This window comes from Mauremys mutica, chromosome 2 (assembly GCF_020497125.1).
Source record: "Mauremys mutica isolate MM-2020 ecotype Southern chromosome 2, ASM2049712v1, whole genome shotgun sequence".
Taxonomy (NCBI): Eukaryota; Metazoa; Chordata; order Testudines; family Geoemydidae; genus Mauremys; species Mauremys mutica.
In genome coordinates, this window is record NC_059073.1 from 199,880,287 (window position 1) to 199,904,413 (window position 24,127).

The following is a 24,127-nucleotide window of genomic DNA, read 5'->3' on the forward strand; positions in this document are numbered from 1 at the left end:
CTAGAGCTCCTCTGCCACCTAGTGCTTTAAATAAGTATATTTTGTTCCAATTACCATCAGCTCTTGCCAATCAATATACATAAGGATCTCACAGGAGCCCTTTGTTAGAATTCACTTGCTAAGTGAATCCCACTTCTCATGAAGTTCATCACCTCTCTGCATATTGTAATTCACCTCTGCCAGACATGAGATAATGCTGTGACTCAAAAATACACCTGAATTATTGTTATTTTTGCCTTTAGAAGCACCAAACAAGCATTTTAGATTCCTCCCAAACACACACACACACCCCACCCCCCCAATAGAATACTCCCAAACCACTACAAAACTTTACTAAATGGCCAACACACTTCAGGTTACACAAATACAACTTATAGATTGTGATATATTATCGATATCAAAGATTTTCAAACTTCTATTGTCACATTTCTGTTCAGCAGGTTATTGTAACACAGTGGTCAGCAACCTTTCAGAAGTGGTGTGCCGAGTCTTCATTTATTCACTCTAATGTAAGGTTTCACATGCCAGTAATACATTTTAACCTTTTTAGAAGATCTTTTTCTATAAGTCTATAATATATAACTAAACTATTGTTGTATGTAAAGTAAACAAGGTTTTAAAAATGTTTAAGAAACTTCATTTAAAATTAAATTAAAATGCAGAGCCCCCCAAGACCGGTGGCCAGGACCCGGGCAGTGTGAGTGCCACTGAAAATCAGCTCGTGTGCTGCTTTTGGCATGCATGCCATAGGTTGCCTACCCCTGTTGTAAAACCTCTTTGTCCATTAAGTTGCATCACTCAAAATATAGCAAGGTGCAACTCTAGGCTCTGTACATGAGTGGCCTAAAAATCCTACTGACAGGCAAAACATAAACTCACTCTTCTGATCCCTCCCCAAAACAAATCTGTATCTCCCCTCAAAGGGGGGGAAAAAAAATCATCTAATCACTTTTCCCACCCTATCCCCTTCCATCTTTGGCACCAAAAAAATCTTCCATTCTGTGTTGCACTTTTGTAATTCCACATTTTTTTGGCTTCATTTGTGGCTGAGGAGTCAGAAAGACCTGGTGGGATTTGGAGGGATTTTTGGCTGGACACAATAGAAAGGATTCAAGTAATTTCTGGCTTGAATAGGGCCATGCTGTGACTGCTGGCTCACCTCCATCATCACTCATCCCTCTCTGACCTGGGGGTTTGCAAGTCAGGCTGCATGATCTATCACTGCTCCTGAACGCGGTGCCCGCGGGCGCCATGGTGCCCGCCGGGGCATTTATGTTTGCCCGCCTAGTGCTCAGCAGGGGAAAGAAGCCGTGGCCCTGCGGTTGCTGGGGACAGAGAACTCCAGGGCTGCAGGCACCTGTGCTCTCTGGCCCCGCGCCTGCCAGGGACAGAAAACTCCAGGGCTGCGGGCACCGGTGCTCTCTGTCCCTGGCAGGCGCAGGGCCACAGTTTAGCCAGGGAGAAGCCACGGCCCCGCGCCTGCCAGGGACAGAGAACTCCAGGGCTGCGGGCACCAGTGCTCTCTGTCCCCAGCAGATGCGGGGCCCGCCTAGTGCCCAGCAGGGGAGAGATGCCAGGGCCCCCCGCCTGCTGGGGACAGAGTACTCCGGGGTTGCAGGCTGCGCAGCTTCTCTCAGGCTTCTTGCTGCACTGCCCAGAACTGCTGCCAAAAAAACAACAACAAAAAGGCTCCGCCTCTGCAGAATAGACCGAATGCTGCCCCGTAACATGTGCTGACACAGGCACCTGCTTGCTCCACTGGTGCCTGGAGCCGGCCCTGTATGTGAGTATTCTTCCTGCACTGATACTGCTGTTTTCTTGTGCTTTGCAATTTATTATTTTTTTAACATTTTGCTCTAAAATGAGTGGTTCAAATAAGAGACAAAGTACGTATTATTTCAACCCAGAGTGGGAAGAATATTAAATATGATGTTTTTCATATTATTTAATGTACAAATACAAAATAAGCCTTGAAAAATTGTTGGCGCCCGCCACACTCTTCTGAAAACATGAATGTGCTACTGGCCACAAAAAGGTTGGGGACCACTGATCTATCTTGAGGATATCCCACCCTTACACCTTTCCTCATCCCAGTCCTTTGGGTTTGGAGGTCATCAGCTAGGGTGGAAGCCCATTCATGGCCCAAAAACCGTAAATTAACAGAGTTAAGGTTAACTGGCAGTGTCACATGCCTTTCCAGAATTCTGAGTACACCTAAACTTAAAACCTCTGAAAACCAAGAAATAAAGAGTTAAGTTACACATCAGCCTCACTCTGCAACTTTAACTCAGGCCTCTTGATATGTACCATTTTTCAGGAAGGGGACAGGGATGTGCGCCATATCTGTGGAATCCTTTGCTTAAATGACTTCAAATTTGGATCAGTAACCCTTCCCTGAGCCATCACGGAACACATCAATTTTCAAGATAATCCAAAGCAAGTGCAGCATTTTAGAGTACCGGGGGGGGGGGGGGGGGGGGGGAGAGAGGGGAAGGAAGGGCACATTTGAACAGTCAGTCAGCCTCAATCTTAACATAAGATCACCACTGTAATGGGAAAAGTGAGGATTCAGTTAACTGCTGTAACTGAAGGCACTAGAAAGCAACAGTTGCCAGGGGAGGGTGGTTTTGCATCCTCCCTGCAGAGAGTAACAGCCTGAGCCATACATCATATACATTGCAAAGACTATTCTCTTCTCCCCACCCCAAAAAAGTTCAGCATGGAGAATGCAGATTGGCCCTCAAAACAGTGGTGACCTGGTTAACTGGGACAACTACAGATCACTCAGCTGTGGCTTACCTGATCAAGTCTTATGGCTGTGGCCTGCTATTTGCTATTGTCCTTACAAAATACGTTTCCAGTGAGTACACTTAATATTCATATTTGCGCTTTCATTCAAGAATTCCAAAGTACTTTACAATTACTAAAAGCCACATAATAGCCCTCTAAGATAAGTTTCTATTTCACATCTTGATAAATAGAGATGTTAGATGATTTGCTCTAAACACTCAATTAAATTCCCAGCTCAAACAACTCCATTTCACAGAGACCCAACTTGAAAATTACTCCTGCTCCCCATGCTCTTCGTACATTTTTAAAGTCGATTTTTCTCGGTTCATATTCTTGGCATCTAACCAAAAGAATTTTGAAAAGCCAGACAACTTTTTCAGCGTAGCAGTCAAAATAAATAATAAAAAAGCAGAGAATAGCTCTCCCTACAGAACTTTATATACTTTATTTTACATCTGTGAATGTATTTTACATTATGCCATTACGTAAAAATCACCATTTAAATTTACAGTAGTATAGCATTAAAGCAATATGTTGCACTTAATGTGCAATAAGCATGTACCTCAACAAAGTTGTTCCTGATTTTCTCTCTTTTTACAACTACAATGCCATTACATTCAGATATTTCCCACTGCCACACTATGGCAATGACATTCAATCCCACATAAAGGAAATGCTTTTGAAGTAGGTTTTCCAAAAGGTGACAGCTTCCCATCTTAGCATTAAATGAACTAAAAAAAATGAATATTCTTGATAAACATTTTCTTCTTTCCTGAAGTATCAACTGTTTTTGACCACATGGAGTTCTATAGTTCCATGGAATCAATTCTGCGTGAACCAGCTTGGACGTTTTCTGTTTCTTTCTATGATCCGCTTGCCTTCATCTCGTTCTGTAGGCTTTTCTCCCTCATATAAGACTACAGTCTCTACAGTGGGAGCATTAAATGGCCCTGCTTCCTTTTCCTTTATTTGGATCTTTATGAGATGAGTTTCCGTTTTAATTTTTTTGTAACAATAGCCACAAAGGACATGCTTCTGTTTCAGATTGCCACATTCAGGACAAACATCTATATTTGTCTAAAAGATAACAAAACAAGGAAAGTTTAGAAGTGAAGAAGTTGGGACAAACAGGGAAGAACTTCATAAAATGCTGAGATGTTGGGGTGAAGGTAATGAGCAATACTATTTGTTTCATTAAACCTCATTTCAATTTTAGTGAGATATATGGTTTTCCCACAAGCAACCACATGGAATACTGCCAGGCAAATTCTAATTTTACTGATATGCAGGCCTACTACTCATCACAATTAAAAAAAAGAACCTGGCATCTCTCCCCACTTAAAAACTTACAAGCAAAGATGTAGTAGTAGAGAATTGTAGTGCAATTTCATATTACAAAGACTTTAAAACATATCACGGTTCCATTTATTTGTATAGCATCAAGTATAAAATTAAGAACTAACCACTTACCAAACTAAGTGAATCAACTTTGAGTTTTGGGGTTTTGTTTTCTTACTAATTTGCAAAATGTATAGATACTCAGGCCAAAATGATCATTGGGACAAGTGTTTATTATAACAAGAAGTCCTTTTGAAGTCAATGGCTAAAGTATTACACCTGGTAATGTTTGCAGGATTGGGCTCCAAAACACATAAGGGCATTTCACTCACACTGAGATGTATAAAGAGATTTCATATTTTATTGGTTTGGATCTCAACTGTACTCTTATTTTAAAATGCAGTTTAAGGTTGCATATTTCGAATGTATCATTTAGAATGTACGTTAAGTGGCATAAATATTATAAATATATTTATAGAGAATTTCCAGAGAGGTTTTTCAAGGTGTTCTCACCATCAAGGAATATTATCTTCTTTGAGCTTTAGAAAATGATGAGCACAAAGGAAGTGTTTTATAAACATGCTGCATTATTTAAAAAAAAAGTTATTTGCAATGAATGAGATGGCAAAGCTAACAGGAATTTGACAGATTACCTTGAGTTTTATAAGTTTACTAGGGTGTCTTCGTCTGCAGCGGTTCACCTCAATAGTACGTCTCTTCTTGGGAGCTGCCATCCAAAAGATGCTATCTAAAAAGTTTGGAGCCTTGTTACTTTCTTCCCTAATATCTTCCAGTGGATCAGGAAGAGTAACTGGAGCCTGAACAGCTAATGCTGGTGCTTCAGAAAACAAGAAAAAAAATGTGTCAGAAATAGCCTACACCTACTGAGTTCAGTTAATTGAATCCAATGCTTTTGCAATATGTTAAATGGCAAATTAAAATACTGCAGTTTACATGAGCATGGCTCTGCTGACCTCTTAACTTAATAAATGTTAAACTTGTAAAGTTATAAAAAGGAGAATATCCAGGACTATATAAAGTTTGAATTAAATGACAAAAAAACTTGATTAACACACAGTTCAGGTTTCTGCTGTGGAACAATACCTTCTTTTCCCAGATCCTTCTGGAAGACTGGACTTCAAACCCCTAAACTCTAACATTAGAAAACCAGGAAACATTCACTTTAAGTCTCCCTTTTTATCTCTGAAAAGAACTGTAGCACTACAAAAAAACATAAGCCACAAACCTACAAAACTCATGAAAAGTAGTTAAGATTCCTATTCACACACGACTACCGCCATACAATCCAGTTCTTCCCTAGATTCACTTCTGCTGATGAAAATGGGGGTGGTTACGCATGCTTGTAAACTGAACTCATAAAGTCTTTCAGATGTCAATACAGTAACTCCTCACTTAATGTTGTAGTTATGTTCCTGAAAAATGCGACTTTAAGCGAAATGATGCTAAGCAAATCCAATTTCCTCGTAAGAATTAATGTAAATGAGGGGGTTAGGTTCCAGGGAAATTTTTTTCACCAGACAAAAGACTATATTATATACACCACACACAGCAAAGAGTCCTGTGGCACCTTATAGACTAACAGATCTATTGGATCATGAGCTTTCGTGGGTGAATCTAGTCTGACCTCCTCCACTTCATCGGATGCACCCACGAAAGCTCATGCTCCAGTACGTCTGTTAGTCTATAAGGTGCCACAGGACTCTTTTCTGCTTTTACAGATACAGACTAACACGGCTACCCCTCTGATACTTCACACACACACAATATAAGTTTTACACAGACAATTTAATACTGGTATATTGTGATGCTTGTGAAGCTTGGTTGAGGAATCAGAGGGTGGGATCATTTACCAGTAAGGAAAATGATGAATTAGCAATTGGCTGAGCCCTCAAGGGTTAACTCTCTCACTCTGCAAGCAGCAGTAATGGAGGGAGATATGCACATTTCCCTTAAGTACAGTGCCTTGTTAATTAGATCAGCTTGCTGAGACCACAACTGCTGGAAGCTCCCTCTGTCCTGAGCCCTGCTGCTCTATGGAAGATGGGGTAAGCAGGGTATAGGAGCAGGGGGACACCCTGGCATTAGCCCCCCTCTTCCTTTCTCCCCCCCCCCCACCGCAAGGAGGAGTCTCAAGGAGCAGCTCCAAGACAGAGGGCAGGAGCAGCACATGGCAGTGGGGGGAAGGACACAGCTGAACTGCAGGCAGTTGTTGCACAGGGAACTTAGGGAAGCGGGGAGCTGATAGGGAGCTGCCGGTCCACTCTGGTTCCAAGCCCCCACCAGCTAACTGCAAGGGGCTGCTCTTCCTGCAAGCAGTAGGCAAAACAGGCGGCTGCCAAACGTTAGAAGGGAGCATTACACGACTTTAAATGAGCATGTTCCCTAATTGATCTGCAAGGTAACAACATTAACCGGGACGACTTTAAGTGAGGAGTTACTGTAGTCTCCATGGTTGGATTTGTAGACTCATAGACTTAAGGTCAGAAGGGAACATTGTGATCATCTAGTCTGACCTCCTCCATATTGCAGGCCACAGAACCTCACCCAGTCACTCCTGTAATAGACCCATAACCTCTGGCTGAGTTACTGAACTCCTCAAAAGATGATTTAAAGACTCCAAATTACAGAGAATCCACTATTAAACCTGCACGTGACCCCATGCCCCATACTACAGAGGAAGGCACCCCCCCACCCCATGTCTGCAATCTGACCCAGGGGGAAATTCCTACCTGATCCCAAATATGGTGATGAGTCCCTGAGCAGGTGGGCAAAACCCACCAGCCAGACCCCCTAAGGCTTCTCTGTAGTAATTCAGAACCACCCCCATCTAGTGTCCCATCCCAGCTGCTGCTAGCAGTCACAGATCGGCTACATGCCATTGTAGGACAGTCTCTTCATCCCATCCCCTCCATGAACGGATCAAGCTCAGGACTGAACCCAGTTAGGTTGTTTGCCCCCACTGCTCCCCCCCGAAAAGCTGTTCCAGAACCGCGCCCCTCTGCGGGTTAGAAACCCCCCCCACCCCGTCTGCTCGGACAGGCATCCAGGGCGCACTGCAAGGGAAGCGGGACTGGGGAGGGGAAATGGTCTTGCTGAGAATCTACCGGACCGAGGCTCAGGGGAAATGGGTCAGTTTTGGCTCCGCCACAGACTTCCTGCGTGCCCTGAGGGGCGCCACTGGCTCTGGCGGTGCCTCAGGTCCCCATCGGCGAGGCAGGGACGATAATGCCCGGGGAGGGGGGGCTCTCAGTGCCTGCACACGGGACTGCGGGCGCAGCCTCAGCGCTCGGGAGCCCGCAGCTCAGACGGGGGCGATGCCTGGAGCCGACGCAAGGGGCTGAAAGCCGGGCCGGGCTCTACCTACCCCAGGGCGGGGCGGGCAGCCCCCGCAGGAGGCTCCGCTCCAGCTGCCCCCAGCAGCGCTGAAAGAGCCCGCGCACCCCGCGCGCCGGAGACCAGCAAACCACCAGCGCCGCCATCTTCCCTTCGCGACGCCAACAGAGCGGCCGCTCGGTCTCGGGAGAGGCCGCGGGGCAGCCTGGGAAAGTGAGTCCCCTGCTCCTCTCGTGCCCGCCGGGCTCCAGGGCGCCGGACTGCCGCTCCCAGCATTCCCTGCGCACCCCGCCACGCAGCCATCGGACTACAAGCCCCAGCATGCCTCGCGATCGCCCCAGGGAAACTAGTTAGTGCGTGAAAAGGGGGAATTCCCGTCATGCCCGCGCAGCCTCCCAGCCTCCGCCAATCAGGGTCCGGAGTCGGCGTACGCGGGGAGGTGACTCAGGCCGGCGGCGCTGCTGCAGCGGGGCTCGGACCAAGATGGCGGCGGAGCGGGGCTACAGCTTCTCCCTCACCACATTCAGGTAGCGGCGCGGCGGGGAGGGGGGCGCGGCGGTGGTGGCGCCGGTCCCTGCGCTGCTGCGGGGGGTGGGGGCTCGTGGCCGGGGCTGGGGGGGACGGACGGCAGCGTGCGGGGGGGGGGAATTTGCACAGTCATCGCCCCTCCCCCATCTCCATCCCGGGCCCTTCCCCTGGGCTGGGGGCGGCGGGTTCCCGGCCGCGGGAGTTACATGGGGCGGCGGGCGAGGAGGTTTCACTTTTCAGCCGGGCCGCCCTGCCTGGGCGGGAAGCAAGAGCCGGACGCCTGGGTTCCGCCGCTGACACCCCGGCGCTGCCATTGCCGTGAGCGGAGCTCAGCGCCGCTGTAACCAGGCACCAGCCCAGCCTGCCGGGGCCGAGGCGGGTCAGCGAGGGGCTTCTCTGAGCGGGCCGCAGCTGGGGAAACCGGGCCCTGCTTTCCCGGGGGCCGGTTTAGAAAGTGATTCGAGCCCTTCACAGAGGGTGGGAGCGCAGCGCTCGGCCCCTGCCCCCTGCGATTGGCAGGCGCCGGCCCGCCCGCCCGCGCTCCCCGGGGTGGGGTTCCTGGGCATCTCTGCTGCAGCGGGGCAGGCAACTCGCTCAGTGTGTGTGGACTTGTACGTAGTGGGAAGGGAAGACGGACACGTTAAAAACAAACTTAAACAAAATCCACCCCCACCCCCGCACTAGACTGCCTCCCTGTCTCACTTTGTGTTTTGTAAAACTTGATTTCTGCTCAAAAATACCTACTCTACATAAACAGAGGAAGCAGGCTTTTGTTTTTAAGAAAGCTGCTTCAAAGTAACCGGAAACACTCCATGGAAGCACAAAAACAGAAACCGAAAGCAGGAATCTGTGCTATGGTTGAGAACGTGCCCACATAATCTTATGGGAGGGAGGCACTCTAGAGTTGCAAAGTGTTGACCTAAACTCTATTGAAATACAGTAGAGGAAGCATTTCTGTATTAAATATAGATTTTTTTCCCTTTCATTGTTTTAGGGGGGCTTTTTGGATGTGCATATTAGATACATTAAGATCTGTAGCTTAATGTACTGAATGTTTCACCACAGTTTGAAAATTGTATTTCCTAATGGAATTACAAACCTTTTAACTCATAACAGCTACTGTGTTTCCTGAAACATTTCAAATCTACTTGGCTTTTGTTTCTCTAAATTATCCCCCTCCACCCTCCCAAAAAAAAGAACTTAAAACTAATACTAAAAGTCACAGTCCTTTACATCACATTTACTATTTTTTTTGCCATTATCACAGTCCAAAACCAAATCTGTTCTTGTGCAAGCTGATGTTCAAACCACTTTGGTAGTGTCCAGTGTTATATGTATGGATCTATTTGCCGATGGTCATAGCCTTTGTGTGTGTGTTGTATCACAAACCACATACATTTAGCATCATTTAAATCCAGCCACTTCTGAGCTGGAAGGCTGCAACTAGCTGTTATACACCACACTGTAAAAGAATGGTTGGATGAAGGGAAGACTTGGCCAAGTACATAGGGCTGACTTCTATTCCTACAAAAAGTACAGTGTTCTCTTTGATGTCCACAAAGAGAGGACAAGACCACCAGTTTTAAAGTGTAATTCAAAAGATCAGATAAACAGTACATTGGATGGCCACTCCGTTTACATAATCACTTGGTTAGATGAAGGTCTGCCTGTTGTTCCAAGAAGTCTTGGTATTTTAAGCCTCATACCTAAGCACTAAGATGACCCTGTATAAACCAATTCACTTTAAGCCTGGAACAAGTGATTGTTTGTTTTATTCACCCTTCTGTAGAATTTTCTTTTTTCCCCTTACCATTCAGTAAGGGTTGATGTGGTGGCCTGTTAAACTGCCAATTTTTTAAACCCACACTAAGCAATTCCCTAGTTTATGACTGAGGATGAATAAGTATTTTTCAGTTGTCTAATGTGGTGGTGCCCAAACCTTCCTTCAAAAATCTGTATAGTAAAAGCAGATTATGAAAAAAAAAATTGATTTGACATTCTTTCTTGAGTCTTCTGCTTCCTGTTTGCCAAGAACCCATGCCCTGCTTCTAAGTGAGACCATTAAATTAAGTGCAAATCTCTTATTAATAGAGCCCTACGCGGATACAAAAATGTGTATCCACATCCCATCCGCGATCCACAAAAATTGCGAATATCTGTAAATAGCCATGGATTTCCAGGGCTCTAAACAGCTCCACAGGTCACCACGCAGCAGTGACCTGGGGCGGAGGGGGCCCTTCCTCTCCACTTTTCACAGTGGCGGATCTCTCCCCTTCTTCTTCCCCATCCCCCTCGCCCTCCGGCCAGGCCATTGTGGAGCTCAGCTGGGGAGCCCGGGCAGCTGTGGGGGTGGGGGCTGAGAGCAGCCAGTGGCCATATCCCCAGCTGAGGGTGGGTGGAGGGTCTGTGACTCCGCACCAGCTGCCCGTGTGGCTCTCCCTTATCCGGCTCCAGTGCGGGGAAGCGGGGGTATGCCTAGGAGCCTCAGCCTGGCCACAGTAAGAGCTGGTCGGGCAGGTGTGAGGAACTGTGGCACAGATACTCCACCTGCTCTGGGCATAGGCCAGGGGCTACTCAGGTGGAGGATCTGCCACGTCTCCCCACAGCTGACCGCCCAGCTCTTACCATGGCTGGACTGGGGCTCCAAGGCACATACCACCCCCGCCGGGTTAGGAGAGGCACACTGGTAGCTGTGGGAAGCCTAGGTCCCTCCACCTGCTCCAAAGCCCTGTGCAAATGCAAAAATTTTATCCGCATCCAAGCTGCTATCTGCAAAAATGGTCCAGGGATATAAAGCGGATACCTGTGTATTTGCAAGGCTCTACTTATTAATTGAAAATAAAATGGAGTAAAGTTGAAAAGAAGGGAACTTGTGCTTTTGGGACCTGCTTCCTTATGTTTTACTTGGTTTCTAGAAAACAATTTTCACCAGGTATAATGCAAGCAGGTGGCACAGAAGATTCATGACAGAATTCTGCAACAGCAAAATCTATGGTAAACTAGTCCAGGTCCTCTGAGCTAGAGTGAGACTTCCAGACTTACTTTCATTTGTGATCTGCCTTACTTGATGCTAGATCTCAACAGGTGAAAGACAGATATACAACATTTGTTTAGCTTTCAAATAAAGAAATGAGGATATTTTCTTAATAAAGTATCTTATGACTGAATTGTATGTGTTCTCCTTTTTAGCCCTTCTGGTAAACTTGTTCAGATTGAATATGCTTTGGCAGCAGTCGCTGGAGGGGCCCCATCAGTTGGAATTAAAGGTATAAGAAATTTCCAAAAGTATATTAAGATGTGACTAATCCAATGCTAGATTTAAGGCTCTGGGTTTTAGTAGAATGCATTGTCTGTAGGGAGACTCTCAGTAGATTTTCGGCTATTTGAAAATGCATATTTCCTAGTTACTCTGCTTAGGTCTAGGGAAAGGCGACTTATAAAATAGCATGGAATTCCTTTTTAGATGAATTTTCACATGCTTTTGGTTGGCATAATATCTCCAAGCGTTGATTTTTCAGAGAATTTAAAAAAGGGGCAGGAGGAAGAGAATATAAATACTGTACAAAGATACATTTATAAGGAACATGCATTTTGAGTAAATATTCTAGTTTTGAGAGAGAGTTAATAGAAATAAAAATCTTTCTTCTGATTCCTAATCCTTGGATAGGTAGTTCCAGTTTTGAACTAATTTACATAACAATTACACCTAATGTAGTAATTGCTACAACTTCCTTATATACATTTTAAAATGGTAAGAGGAATGAAGGAGGTATGCTCGGCACCTAAGTATAGTGGGGTAGCTGCTCTCAGGGATGACTGCTTAACATACTAATGTAAATCTTGAGCTATGGGAAGGAGGGAAAACTTTTCACAGGCTAGCAAAACTGTTTCGTGCTTCAGCTGCTTCTGATAACTTTTATATTGAATGTATAAACAAAAATTTATCTTTCTTTCCAGCTGCAAATGGTGTGGTGTTGGCAACTGAGAAGAAACAGAAATCCATTCTCTATGATGAAAGGAGTGTACACAAAGTAGAATCAATTACTAAACATATAGGTCTGGTGTATAGTGGCATGGGTCCTGATTACAGGTAGGAGAACATTGCTGCTGTTGGTCTTGATTTAGATCTTTTAATTCACGAAAGCTGAAGACACTCGTGCAAATAGGCCTTTCTGATCTCCCAGCTCTCTCTCATCCATTTCCCCAAGAATATTAAAGCCATCAGTTGTCTCTTAATGGGTAACCATGATGGTGGTATGTAATATAATGTTATAATTTTTTTCTTAACACAAATATCTTAACAATTGAATCATAAATATAAAAACATTTATACTTAATTGAATAAAAAAATAGAGAATCAAACATTTTATGAAAGAAATCATTTCAAATCAGGTGAGGTTTCATGTTTCCTTATGTCTCAGGGTGACTTCTACGTTGGTGCATAATATATCCCAGTGGAACACATGTATCCATTCCCTTAAATCACTCTGGCACTGAAGATACAGAATTGTTTAGTCCTATGTTATAATAGAACTTTCAGCTTAGGTGTCATAGATGTTTCAGCTTTTTCCTATAATTAAAATTTTTGGTTTTGCTCTTTTGTAGAGTACTTGTGCACAGAGCTCGGAAGCTTGCCCAGCAATATTACTTGGTCTACCATGAGCCCATTCCAACAGCTCAGCTAGTACAGAGGATTGCATCTGTGATGCAGGAGTACACACAGTCTGGGTAAATAGTTCTTACTAAACTAGCTGCAATGTGGTCTGTTCTTACCAAATATTTTTTTTTACTCAATTAAATTTCTGCTTTCCTGCCTCAGGGCTGTTTATCATATACATAGGAAATTACTTTCCCTTTCTTGGTCAAGTTTCCCCATCTGTAAAATACTTATTTAACTCATGATGATGTTCGTAAGGTGTTTTCTGATGTGAGGTGAAAGAGGCTGTGGAAGTGTGTTGTTAATTGACAATTAAACATTTTATGCCTAAAAGGGAGGGAGGACCTCTCTTGGTCAAGAAATGTTCTTGTAGTGTAGTTTGGGTGAGAGGAACTGCTAGCTGTCCATGTGGTAGTGGGTGGAATGTACTGTTAAGTGTCTTGAAAGTGTGAAGGTCATAGACCCCGATGTATTTTAAATTTGTGGACTGTGGACTTTCCCCATTCACTTTTTTTATTATTTAAGAGAGAGAGGAGGCAATGAGAAGTTCTCTTGTGTATTACAATGCTAAAATGGACAAGATAACCATAGTAAATAATCTATCTTGATTAGATTGCGAGGAGGAAGGCTTTTATAGTTGTTAGTTATAAAAATTAATATTGGGAAAGCAAATGATACATTTAAGGGTGGTCTTATGAACTTCTAAAATAGATAATTTTAGATTTAAGCAATGGTTGTGGGTTTTTGTTTTTTGTTTTTTCTCTCCCTGTAGGGGTGTACGTCCTTTTGGAGTATCGTTGTTGATATGTGGTTGGAATGAGGGGCGACCATATCTATTTCAGTCTGATCCATCTGTAAGTATGTTGCAATTGCAAAAATAACTGCGTGTTTGGCTTTTAGAGCGATGTTCAAAGTGTTGTGGGCTTGTAAGATACCCTCAGGGCAGGAAGACTTTGGACACTGAAAAAGTTGATCACCTTAGGAGGCCATCAGATTTCACCCGATTCACGTGGAACATGATCAAAATTATTTATTCACACTTGCAGTGCAGGACTGTAAACTTATTTTGCAAATCCACTGTTCTGTGCCCAAGCATTTTTTATGTATACTACTTGTATTTAATAGAACTGGGTGAAATTATTCCAACAAAACTTTTTTTGGGTGAAAAATGCAGACTTGACAACACTGAAGTGTTTCATGAATTTGTGTTAATTTTGCGAAATAGTTCATTTGAAAAAGACAAACGCCCTCCCACCCCCCAGTCAATATATTTAATTTCAGTACTTTCTAAACAAAAAATTTTGCTTTTTCAGTTTGAAACAACTTTTTATTTTGAAATTTCCTTCAATTTTATTTTTTTAATTCAAAAGTTTTAAAAAAAATCGCTCAGAATCCAAACAAAACGTTTGATTTTTGTGTAGAACAAAACGTTTAGTGTGACCTGAAGTGTATTTTTTTTACTTTGGAATTTGTTTAAATTTGTTTAAATTTTGTTTCTGGTTTGATACAAAACTGATTTTTGTCCTGACTTTTGAGAATTGGCAGCAAACCAATATATTGTTCACACAGCTCTAATATTTAATGAAGGAAATTAATCATTGTTGAAACCTAAAAAACTGAAATGTACTTAACATATTAATGCAAAATTCCAAAGGCTTTTATTGCCTTGGAAAAGTGATATGAGTATATTTTATCCTGTTTGATGCATGCAACTTCCACTGACATTAAAAGGAGTTCTTGCTTAGATTAAGGGCAACATGTGGCTCTGAGAGGCAAAATATAGTTTAAATAGTGCATTACAAAACAGCTATGCAATTTCATTTATCATACAATGATATATAAAATACACTGTAATAGAGAGTGGAGGCACACATTTCCCGGTGAGTTTGTCTCCCATCTTTCCCAGTAGTCTAAAAATGTTCTCTGTTCAATGAGCCACAAATTGAAATTGTTTTTAATCACTGTTTTTCATAAAATTCACCTTTCGAGGAAGGGGTAAAATGTCAACTGAAAGTACATAGTACCTTAAATAAAGGAATATTTGTACTTTCTTAGTAGCAGACATTTAATAGCCAGTCCGCAAAACCTCTTCTTTCAGAGTCTTGTATAGCTATTAGGAGCCTTAAATATCCAAAAAAATTTCATAAACTATTGTATTTTAGTTTACAAATCAGTTGAGTGATTAGTAAGTGTTTAGAGTAAATAAATTACATGAAAATAATTCAATGTGTCTTCATCTATCCAGGGGGCTTACTTTGCATGGAAGGCAACAGCAATGGGAAAAAATTATGTGAATGGAAAAACTTTCCTTGAAAAAAGGTAACGCTTCTATATTAATATAACATAAGAACGGCCGTACCGGGTCAGACCAAAGGTCCATCCAGCCCAGTATCTGTCCACCGACAGTGGCCAATGCCAGGTGCCCCAGAGGGAGTAAACCTAACAGGCAATGATCAAGTGATCGCTCTCCTGCCATCCATCTCCATCCTCTGACGAACAGAGGCCAGGGACACCATTCTTACCCATCCTAGCTAATAGCCATTTATGGACTTAGCCACCATGAATTTATCCAGTCCCCTTTTAAACATTGTTATAGTCCTAGCCTTCACAACCTCCTCAGGTAAGGAGTTCCACAAGTTGACTGTGCACTGCGTGAAGAAGAACTTCCTTTTATTTGTTTTAAACCTGCTGCCTATTAATTTCATTTTGTGACCCCTAGTTCTTGTATTATGGGAATAAGTAAATAACTTTTCCTTATCCACTTTCTCAACATCACTCATGATTTTATATACCTCTATCATATCCCCCCTTAGTCTTCTCTTTTCCAAGCTGAAGAGTCCTAGCCTCTTTAATCTTTCCTCGTATGGGACCCTCTCTAACCCCCTAATCATTTTAGTTGCCCTTTTCTGAACCTTTTCTAGTGCTAGAATATCTTTTTTGAGGTGAGGAGACCACATCTGTACACAGTATTCGAGATGTGGGCGTACCATGGATTTATATAAGGGCAATAATATATTCTGTCTTATTCTCTATCCTCTTTTTGATGATTCCTAACATGCTGTTTGCTTTTTTTGACTGCCTCTGCACACTGCGTGGACATCTTCAGAGAACGATCCACAAGATCTTTTTCCTGACTCGTTGTAGCTAAATTAGCCCCCATCATGTTGTATGTATAGTTGGGGTTATTTTTTCCAATGTGCATTACTTTACATTTATCCACATTAAATTTCATTTGCCATTTTGTTGCCCAATCACTTAGTTTTGTGAGATCTTCTTGAAGTTCTTCACAGTCTGCTTTGGTCTTAACTATCTTGAGTAGTTTAGTATCATCAGCAAACTTTGCCACCTCACTGTTTACCCCTTTCTCCAGATCATTTATGAATACATTGAATAGGATTGGTCCTAGGACTGATCCTTGGGGAACACCACTAGTTACCTCTCTCCATTCTGAGAATTTACCATTAATTCCTACCCTTTGTTCCCTGTCCTTTAACCAGTTCTCAATCCATGAAAGGACCTTCCCTTTTATCCCATGACAGCTTAATTTACGTAAGAGCCTTTGGCTTTCTGGAAATCTAAGTACACTATGTCCACCGGATCCCCCTTGTCCACATGTTTGTTGACCCCTTCAAAGAACTCTAATAGATTAGTAAGACACGATTTCCCTTTTCAGAAACCATGTTGACTATTGCTCAACAGTTTGTTTTTCTGTCTGACAATTTTATTCTTAACTATTGTTTCGACTAATTTGCCCGGTACCGACGTTAGACTTACCGGTCTGTAATTGCCGGGATCACCTCTAGAGCCTTTTTAAATATTGGCGTTACATTAGCTAACTTCCAGTCATTGGGCACCGAAGCCGATTTAAAGGACAGGTTACAAACCTTAGTTAATAGTTCTGCAACTTCACATTTGAGTTCTTTCAGAACTCTTGGGTGAATGCCATCTGGTCCCGGTGACTTGTTATGTTGAGTTTATCAATTAATTCCAAAACCTCCTCTAGTGACACTTCAATCTGTGACAGTTCCTCAGATTTGTCACCTACAAAAGCCAGCTCAGGTTTGGGAATCTCCCTAACATCCTCAGCCGTGAAGACTGAAGCAAAGAATCCATTTAGTTTCTCCGCAATGACTTTATCGTCTTTAAGCGCTCCTTTTCTATCTCGATCATCAAGGGGCCCCACTGGTTGTTTAGCAGGCTTCCTGCTTCTGATGTACTTAAAAACATTTTGTTATTACCTTTGGAGTTTTTGGCTAGCCGTTCTTCAAACTCCTCTTTGGCTTTTCTTATTACACTCTTGCACTTAGAAAGGAGCACAAACACTGCCAACTTATCTGCCTCACTAGGATTTGACTTCCACCTTTTAAAGGAAGTCTTTTTATCTCTCACTGGTTGTTAAGCCACGGTGGCTCTTTTTTAGTTCTTTTACTGTTTTTCTGAATTTGGGGTATACATTGAAGTTGGGCCTCTATTATGGTGTCTTTAAAAAGGGCCCATGCAACTTGCAGGGATTTCACTTTAGTCACTGTACCTTTTAACTTTTGTCTAACTAACCCCCTCATTTTTGTATAGTTCCCCCTTTTGAAATTAAATGCCACAGTGTTGGGCAGTTGAGGTGTTCTTCCCACCACAGGGATGTTGAATGCTATTGTATTATGGTCACTATTTCCAAGCGGTCCTGCTATAGTTACCTCTTGGACCAGCTCCTGCGCTCCACTCAGGATTAAATCTAGAGTTGCCTCTCCCCTTGTGGGTTCCCGTACCAGCTGCTCCATGAAGCAGTCATTTAAAGTATCGAGAAATTTTATCTCTGCATTTCGTCCTGAAGTGAAATGTTCCCAGTCAATATGGGGATAATTGAAATCCCCCACTATTATTGGATTCTTAATTTTGATAGCCTCTCTAATTTCCCTTAGCATTTCATCATCACTATTACTGTCCTGGTCAGGTGGTGGATAATAGATCCCTAATGTTATATTTTTACTAGAGCATGAAATTTCTATCCATAGAGATTCTATGGAACATGTGGATTCGCTTAAGATTTTTACTTCATTTGAATCTACACTTTCTTTCACATATAGTACCTATTGAACTCTTAAAACAGTGGCTCTTAACCTTTCCAGACTATTGAACTCCTTTCAGGAGTCTTTGTCTTGTGTATCCCCAGCTTTCACCTCACTTAAAAACTACTTGCTTACAAAATCAAACATACAAATACAAAAGTGTCACAGCACATTATTAATGAAAAATTGCTTACTTTCTCATTTTTACCATATAATTATAAAATCAATTGGAACATAAATATTCTACTTAGATTTCAGTGTATAGTATATAATGCAGTATAAACAAGTTACTGTTTGAATGAAATTTTAGTTTGTACTGACTTCACTAGTGGTTTTTATGTAGCCTGTTGTAAAACTAGGCAAATATCTAGATGTGCCCCCTGGAAGACCTCTGCGTACCCCCTAGTACATGTACCACTGGTTGGGAGCCACTGTCCTAAAATATTGATATGTACATCTGTATTAGCTAAATTCAGAATTTCACAGCTAGATTACAATGTAATTATTTACAGTATTTTAGTTACGATATTTGTAATACAATGTTAAAGTGAAGATACTAGAAGTTTGAGTAAAACCTAAAGAAAAATGTTTCTGCTTGTTTAGCATGATATTCTTGACTGGCCTGGGTATGAGGGGGTATTTGTTAAAGGGCAGGAGGGGAATGGTCCAGTGTAACACACAGGTTATATTCAATATCTTATAAATTTGAAGTGGTTTTGTTCTGTACTGTCAGGTTAATGGAATAATTCTAATCCAAGTTGCATGTCTTTGAGACTCTAAATACATGAGGATTCTAGTGGTCTCTGAGAGAATATTTTAGGCTTCATACAGAACTGATCTCATTCTTTTTTTTTTTATAGATACAATGAAGATTTGGAACTTGAAGATGCCATTCACACAGCTATCTTAACACTAAAGGTTAGAGAAATACCTTAAATAGGTTTTGTTGTTGTATGAAATTATTGATATAGTTAAGGAAACTCCCTTTTCTCTTCAACAGGAAAGCTTTGAAGGGCAAATGACAGAAGATAACATAGAAGTTGGGATCTGTAATGAAGCAGGGTTTAGAAGGCTGACTCCAACTGAGGTTAAGGATTACTTGGCTGCGATAGCCTAGTAGTCAGCAAGACTGTGGATTCACATGGATCTTTTTAATTTTCGCTCCCTAAATGTTTGTTTGCAGTTTCTGCATCCTTATTTCTACATGGTTTGTCTGACTGATATTTTAAATATTATCCATGCAAATGCTCTGGTCCTAATACTGATACTTGGAATCTGAATACAAAGAATTATTCCCATTGATACATGGAATCTTTGTACATGAAATTGTACAAAAATAAAAGTTAGCTTTTATAAGCTTTCATTATAACTAATAAAACATACAAAAGGCAGTTTTGTGCAGAATGTTTGTCTGTAATTTTCTATATAAAGTTCAATTTCAGTATAATTATTTTATTAAGGAAGCATACATTTTAGTAACAAGCACATATAGCCTCCGCCTTGGAGCTATGCCAGCCAAACTAAATTGATATTGCTTTTGTTTTGTTTTTAAAACATGTGAGGGCATGTGAATATTACTTAACATTAGGATTTTATTTATAGTGTAATATAAAAAAGCCCATATAATTGGCTTCAGTGAAGTTTGTCCAAACATGGAATTATCTAAATCTCTGCTACATATAATGCAGAATGAGCCAAGTCCTCCAGGTATGGTGTGGATCGCTCAAATAGTTCAGTAAGAGTGCTGCTTTTGGACACTAGAATGATTAAACCCTGAACTTGCATGTCTGCTAATACAGGTGTTCTGTTACTGGAGTGTTTCATAGCTCAAGAACTTGCATTTTTCACAATTGAAGTACTGTTTGAATTGATGTGGGAAAATAAAGATCCTGCTAGCTATCAAGCACACAGTATTTTTCCATGACTATCAATAACATTCTTCAGTAGGTGGAAAGGAAAAGGGATGCCATAAAATATTCCTTGAATTGTGCTTAACTATCTGAAGTACCCTTGAAATGTTAATTTAACTTGCATGAAGTAATGGGACACTTGTGTCAAGAACTTCTTTAGAAGCAACAGTGAAATTGTTCATCACAACTTCACTGTGAGACTGGGTGCTTCAGTATTTTATTTTTAGACAAGTTTTGGTATAATTTCAAAGTTATGTAGAACTCTGAATTTGCATTACATAAGAAACAGAAGCAAATATATATTTTAGTGCACAAAATAATCTGTTCTACAGTCATTCCCAAAGTGAGTGCTATTTGCGGATTGTTAGATTACCTAAAATTACTAATACCTCTCAGTGACATCAAAATGTAAAATGACCAAGAACAGTAGGCGCATAGGACCATTTACCTTTGTAAAAGAGTGGACAGATACTTAAGGCTTATCTACACTGCAATGTTGATGAAACTTCTGTCTTTCACGGGTACTTAAAAGCCCCCCATGAAAGACACAAGTTTTGCCAACGCAAGTGGCAGTGTCGGCAGAAGCACTCTCCTGCCAACAAAGCTAACGCCACTCGCAGGGCTGGAAGTATTTTGTCCGCAAAAGTGCTGACAAAATTAACAACAGCGTTCACACACGCTGACTTTTAGCGACAAAGCTGTTTCGACACAGCCTTGTCGCTAAAAGCTGCATAGTGTAGACAAGCCCTTTGGTAGGCTGCTGGTGTGAAAGCAACAACTAGTTGAGTCCAGTCCCCTGCCTTCACTAGCAGGACCAATTTTTGCCCCAGATCCCTAAGGCCTTGTCTACACTACAAGACTATTTCGAATCAACTTAGTTCGAATTTGTGGATTCGACCTTATGAAGTCGAATTTGTGTATCCATACTAAATACACTAATTCGAATTTCTGAGTCCACATTCACGGGGCCAGCGTCGACGTTGGAAGCGGTGCACTGTGGGAAGCTATCCCACAGTTCCCGCACTCCCTGCTGCCCATTGGAATGCTGGGTAGAGCCCCCAATGCCTGCTGGGGGAAAAAATGTGCCGAGGGTGGTTTTGGGTAACTGTCATTATTGAACCGTCACTCCCGCCCTCTCTCCCTGAAAGCGCCGGCGGGAAATCTGTTCGCGCCCTTCTCTTGTCAGTTACAGCGCGTACGCCACAGCACTGCGAGCATGGAGCCCGCTGCAATCATCGCTGCACTTATGGCCGTTGTCAACTCCTCGCACCTTATCGTCCACCTCTTCCACAGTCAGCTGCTGAGAAATCGGGCGAGGAGGCTCCGGCAGCGCGGTGAGGACAGGAAGTCACAGAGTGGCGCAACTGGTGGGACCGCATAGTGCTGCAGGTCTGGGATGAATCACAGTGGCTGCGAAACTTCAGGATGCGTAAGGGCACTTGCTAATGCCCTGGCTCATGAAGCTATACAGGCGCCTTGGACAGAGAGAAGGAACTCTTCAACTACCGGCTGAGCAAGTGCAGAATGGTGGTGGAGTGTGCTTTCGGACGTCTCAAGGGGAGATGGCGGAGCTTACTGACTCGCTCGGACATCAGCGAAAAGAATATCCCCGTAGTTATTGCTACTTGCTGTGTGCTACACAATCTCTGTGAGAGGTTGAGGCAAATCGCCGCTCAGCCAGACACCCGTGCCGAGAGAATATCATCCAAGTTTCCCACTTCCAAAGCACGTTTTAAAGCAAATTAATTAATAAATCTTTGTTTGATTCCTCTCTACATTAGGATCTCCTGGCGCGGAAGAGTGTGCTTCCATGGAGCACCGAATAAGGCACCTCTCCCCAGGAACCTCCTGCGGAGGCTTTTCGAGCTGCTCTCTGAGAGCTTTGTTGAACTGTCCCAAGAGGATTACTGTTCAATCCCTATATGTGTGGACCTACTATTTATATAGTTTGACATGCGGGGAGGGGTGGTAGGGGATCTCTGTGAGGGTGATGAAGAGATCCTGGCTGTCAGGGCAAGCGGTATTGTGTTCGCTGTCGCCTGCGCCGTCCTCCACAAACCCTTCCTCATCTTCCCCATCGGCGAACATCGCCGAGGAACTGTTTCGTAGAAGCGGCATGTCTGGGGCTGTGCTCCGGAGCGTCCGTTTGCCGCTCTGACTTTTTGGTAACCTTGTCTCAGGTCCTTCACTTTCACGCGGCACTGCATCGCATCCCGGCTGTATCCTTTCTCTATCATGGCTTTGGAGACCTTCTCAAAGGTCTTTGCATTCCGCTTGCTGGAGCGCAGCTCCGAGAGCACAGACTCCTCGCCCCACACAGCAATCAGATCCAGGACTTCCCGGTCTGTCCATGCTGGGGACCTCTTTCTATTCTTGGATTGGCCGGACTCCTCTGCTGGAGAGCTCTGCATCGTTGCAGGTGCTGCGGAGCTCGCCCCGATGTCCAGCCAGGACGTCAGATTCAAAGTGCCCAGACAGGGTCATTTCCTGTGTGGCTGGTCAGAGAATCCAAGCTCGGACTGCTGTCCAGAGTGTCAACAGAGTGGTGCACTGTGGGATAGCTCCCGGAGCTACTAAGTTCGATTAGCATCCACACCTAGCCTAATTCGAGCTAGCCATGTCGAATTTAGCGCTACTCCACCTGTCGAGGTGGAGTACCAAATTCGAACTAAAGAGCCCTCTAGTTCGAATTAAATGGCTTCCTGGTGTGGACGGTTGAGCGGTTAGTTCGAATTAACGCTGCTAAATTCGAATTAAAGTCCTAGTGTAGACCAGGCCTAAGTTGTCCCTTCAAGGATTGAACTCACAACCCTGGGTTTAGCAAGTCAATGCTCAAACCACTGAGCTATCCTCCTCCCCCCCCCCCTTTGAGCTGTGTCTCAAAGACTGCAGTGTGATTCACCCAATCCAGTTCACTTAGTCTTTTACTTTCAGAAGCGCTAATTTCATTCTCAAATGTCTTCAAAGGAAAAAAACAAAATTGGGTGATGGAATTGCAGTGCAGGTTGTCATAAATCTTAAATTCATGCTTTCAGTGCCCTCAAAAGCCACTTGGAAAGGAAGAGAATAATATGCTAATTCAAAAGCTTCATCTACTATGTGGCAGAACAGCATACCACCGCATCTCTCACGCTGCATCTTGTACTCTAGAATCTTACCTTTTGCAGAGAAATGTAGGGCTAGGAAGACCCCAAAAAAGTCATCTAGTTTGTCCACCTCCACTGATGTGTGACATACTTATATGGTCCCTGACAAGAGTTTGCCTAACCTGATCTTAAAAACCTTCAATGACGGGGATTCCACAACTTCCTTTGGTAATCTATTCCAATACCTAACTTCTCTGTATAGTTAACAGATTTTTCCTAATATCTAACCTAAGCCTTCCTGCAGATTAAGCTAATTATTAAAGGTAGAACAAGTAGATATGCAGAACAATTGATCAATCCTCTTTATAACAGCCCTTAATATATTTGAAGACTATGATTAAGTATTTCCCGCTGTGTTCTTTTCTCAAGACTAAACATGCCCAGTTTTTTAACCTTTCTTCATAGGCCAGGTGTTCTAAACCCTTTATCATTTGTTACTCTTTACTGGCCTCTTTGTCTATATCTTTGTTAAAGTGTATCCAGTGTTGGGCATCAGGGTATTTCGCCTATGGTCTCACCAGTGCATAATAGAATGGAACAATTACTTCCTGTGGCTTACATACAACATTCCTGTTAATACATCCTAGAATATTAGCCTTTTTTGCAAGTGAATTTTATTGTCTTATATTAATGTGTGATGCACTATGACCCTGAGCTGTGATGAGCCAGTTATTTCCCATTTTGTATTTGGGCATTTATTTTTCCTTTTCACTTCTCTATATTGAATTTCATTTTGTTGATTTCAAACAAATTTGCCAATTAGAATTCAAAAGAATTTGAATTCTAATTCTGTCCTCCCATGTTGGTGTAATCTACAACTTTTATAAGCATATTCTCCATGCTCCACGTTGTCAATGAATATATTGATTAGTACTGGACCGAGCACAGAGCTGTGTAGGACTCCACTAGATATGTCCTAAGAGTTTAGTCATCAATGGTTTGCTGTGACTCTTTGAGTATGGTTTTTCGACTGGTTGTCTACCCACTTTGTAGTAATTCTACCTAGACCACATTTCTTTAGTTTGCTTATGAAAATGTAATGTGGGACTGTCAAAAACATTACTAAAATCAAGATATGATGTTTGCAGCTTCCCCCATCTACTAGCCCAGAACCCCTGTATTATGAAAGTCTGAACAGTGTGTAATTGATGCAGAGCTGAGACTGGAACAATAGTTCTAAGGGATGTGAACTCAAATAACCATACTGATATTTAAATCTTCACTGGGTAACTATTCCATTCCTCAGCTAAGGCAGGAGCAGGAAGACATTGAATCTGGAGAGTTTACTTGGAGAGATGTCTCAGGGGGAGATGTGATTTATTTTATTTTTCCCCTCTGGAT

At 42.6% G+C, this 24,127-nt stretch overlaps 2 protein-coding genes across 3 annotated transcripts; one reads left to right on the forward strand and one right to left on the reverse strand.

Moving 5' to 3' along the window:
* Positions 1-3,212: 3,212 nt before the first annotated feature.
* MRPL32 (mitochondrial ribosomal protein L32) lies at positions 3,213-7,687 on the reverse strand. Of its 2 annotated transcripts, none has more exons than XM_045007815.1 (3): positions 7,514-7,687; positions 4,782-4,960; positions 3,213-3,867 (listed from the first exon to the last, which is right to left on the reverse strand). In XM_045007815.1, exons 1-3 carry the CDS (start codon positions 7,626-7,628, stop codon positions 3,613-3,615), a joined length of 549 nt encoding a protein of 182 aa, XP_044863750.1. In that variant the 5' UTR covers positions 7,629-7,687; the 3' UTR covers positions 3,213-3,612. The 2 variants fall into 2 exon arrangements, with proteins under 2 accessions (XP_044863750.1, XP_044863749.1); XM_045007814.1 differs by having other exon boundaries at positions 4,782-4,966; positions 7,514-7,676.
* A 166-nt stretch (positions 7,688-7,853) lies between these two features.
* Positions 7,854-19,633, forward strand: PSMA2 (proteasome 20S subunit alpha 2). Its single transcript, XM_045007816.1, has 8 exons — positions 7,854-8,009; positions 11,200-11,276; positions 11,968-12,100; positions 12,616-12,738; positions 13,440-13,521; positions 14,913-14,986; positions 18,591-18,648; positions 18,731-19,633. The coding sequence occupies exons 1-8, from the start codon at positions 7,966-7,968 to the stop codon at positions 18,845-18,847; spliced, it is 708 nt and encodes a 235-aa protein (XP_044863751.1). The 5' UTR covers positions 7,854-7,965; the 3' UTR covers positions 18,848-19,633.
* Positions 19,634-24,127: the final 4,494 nt, after the last annotated feature.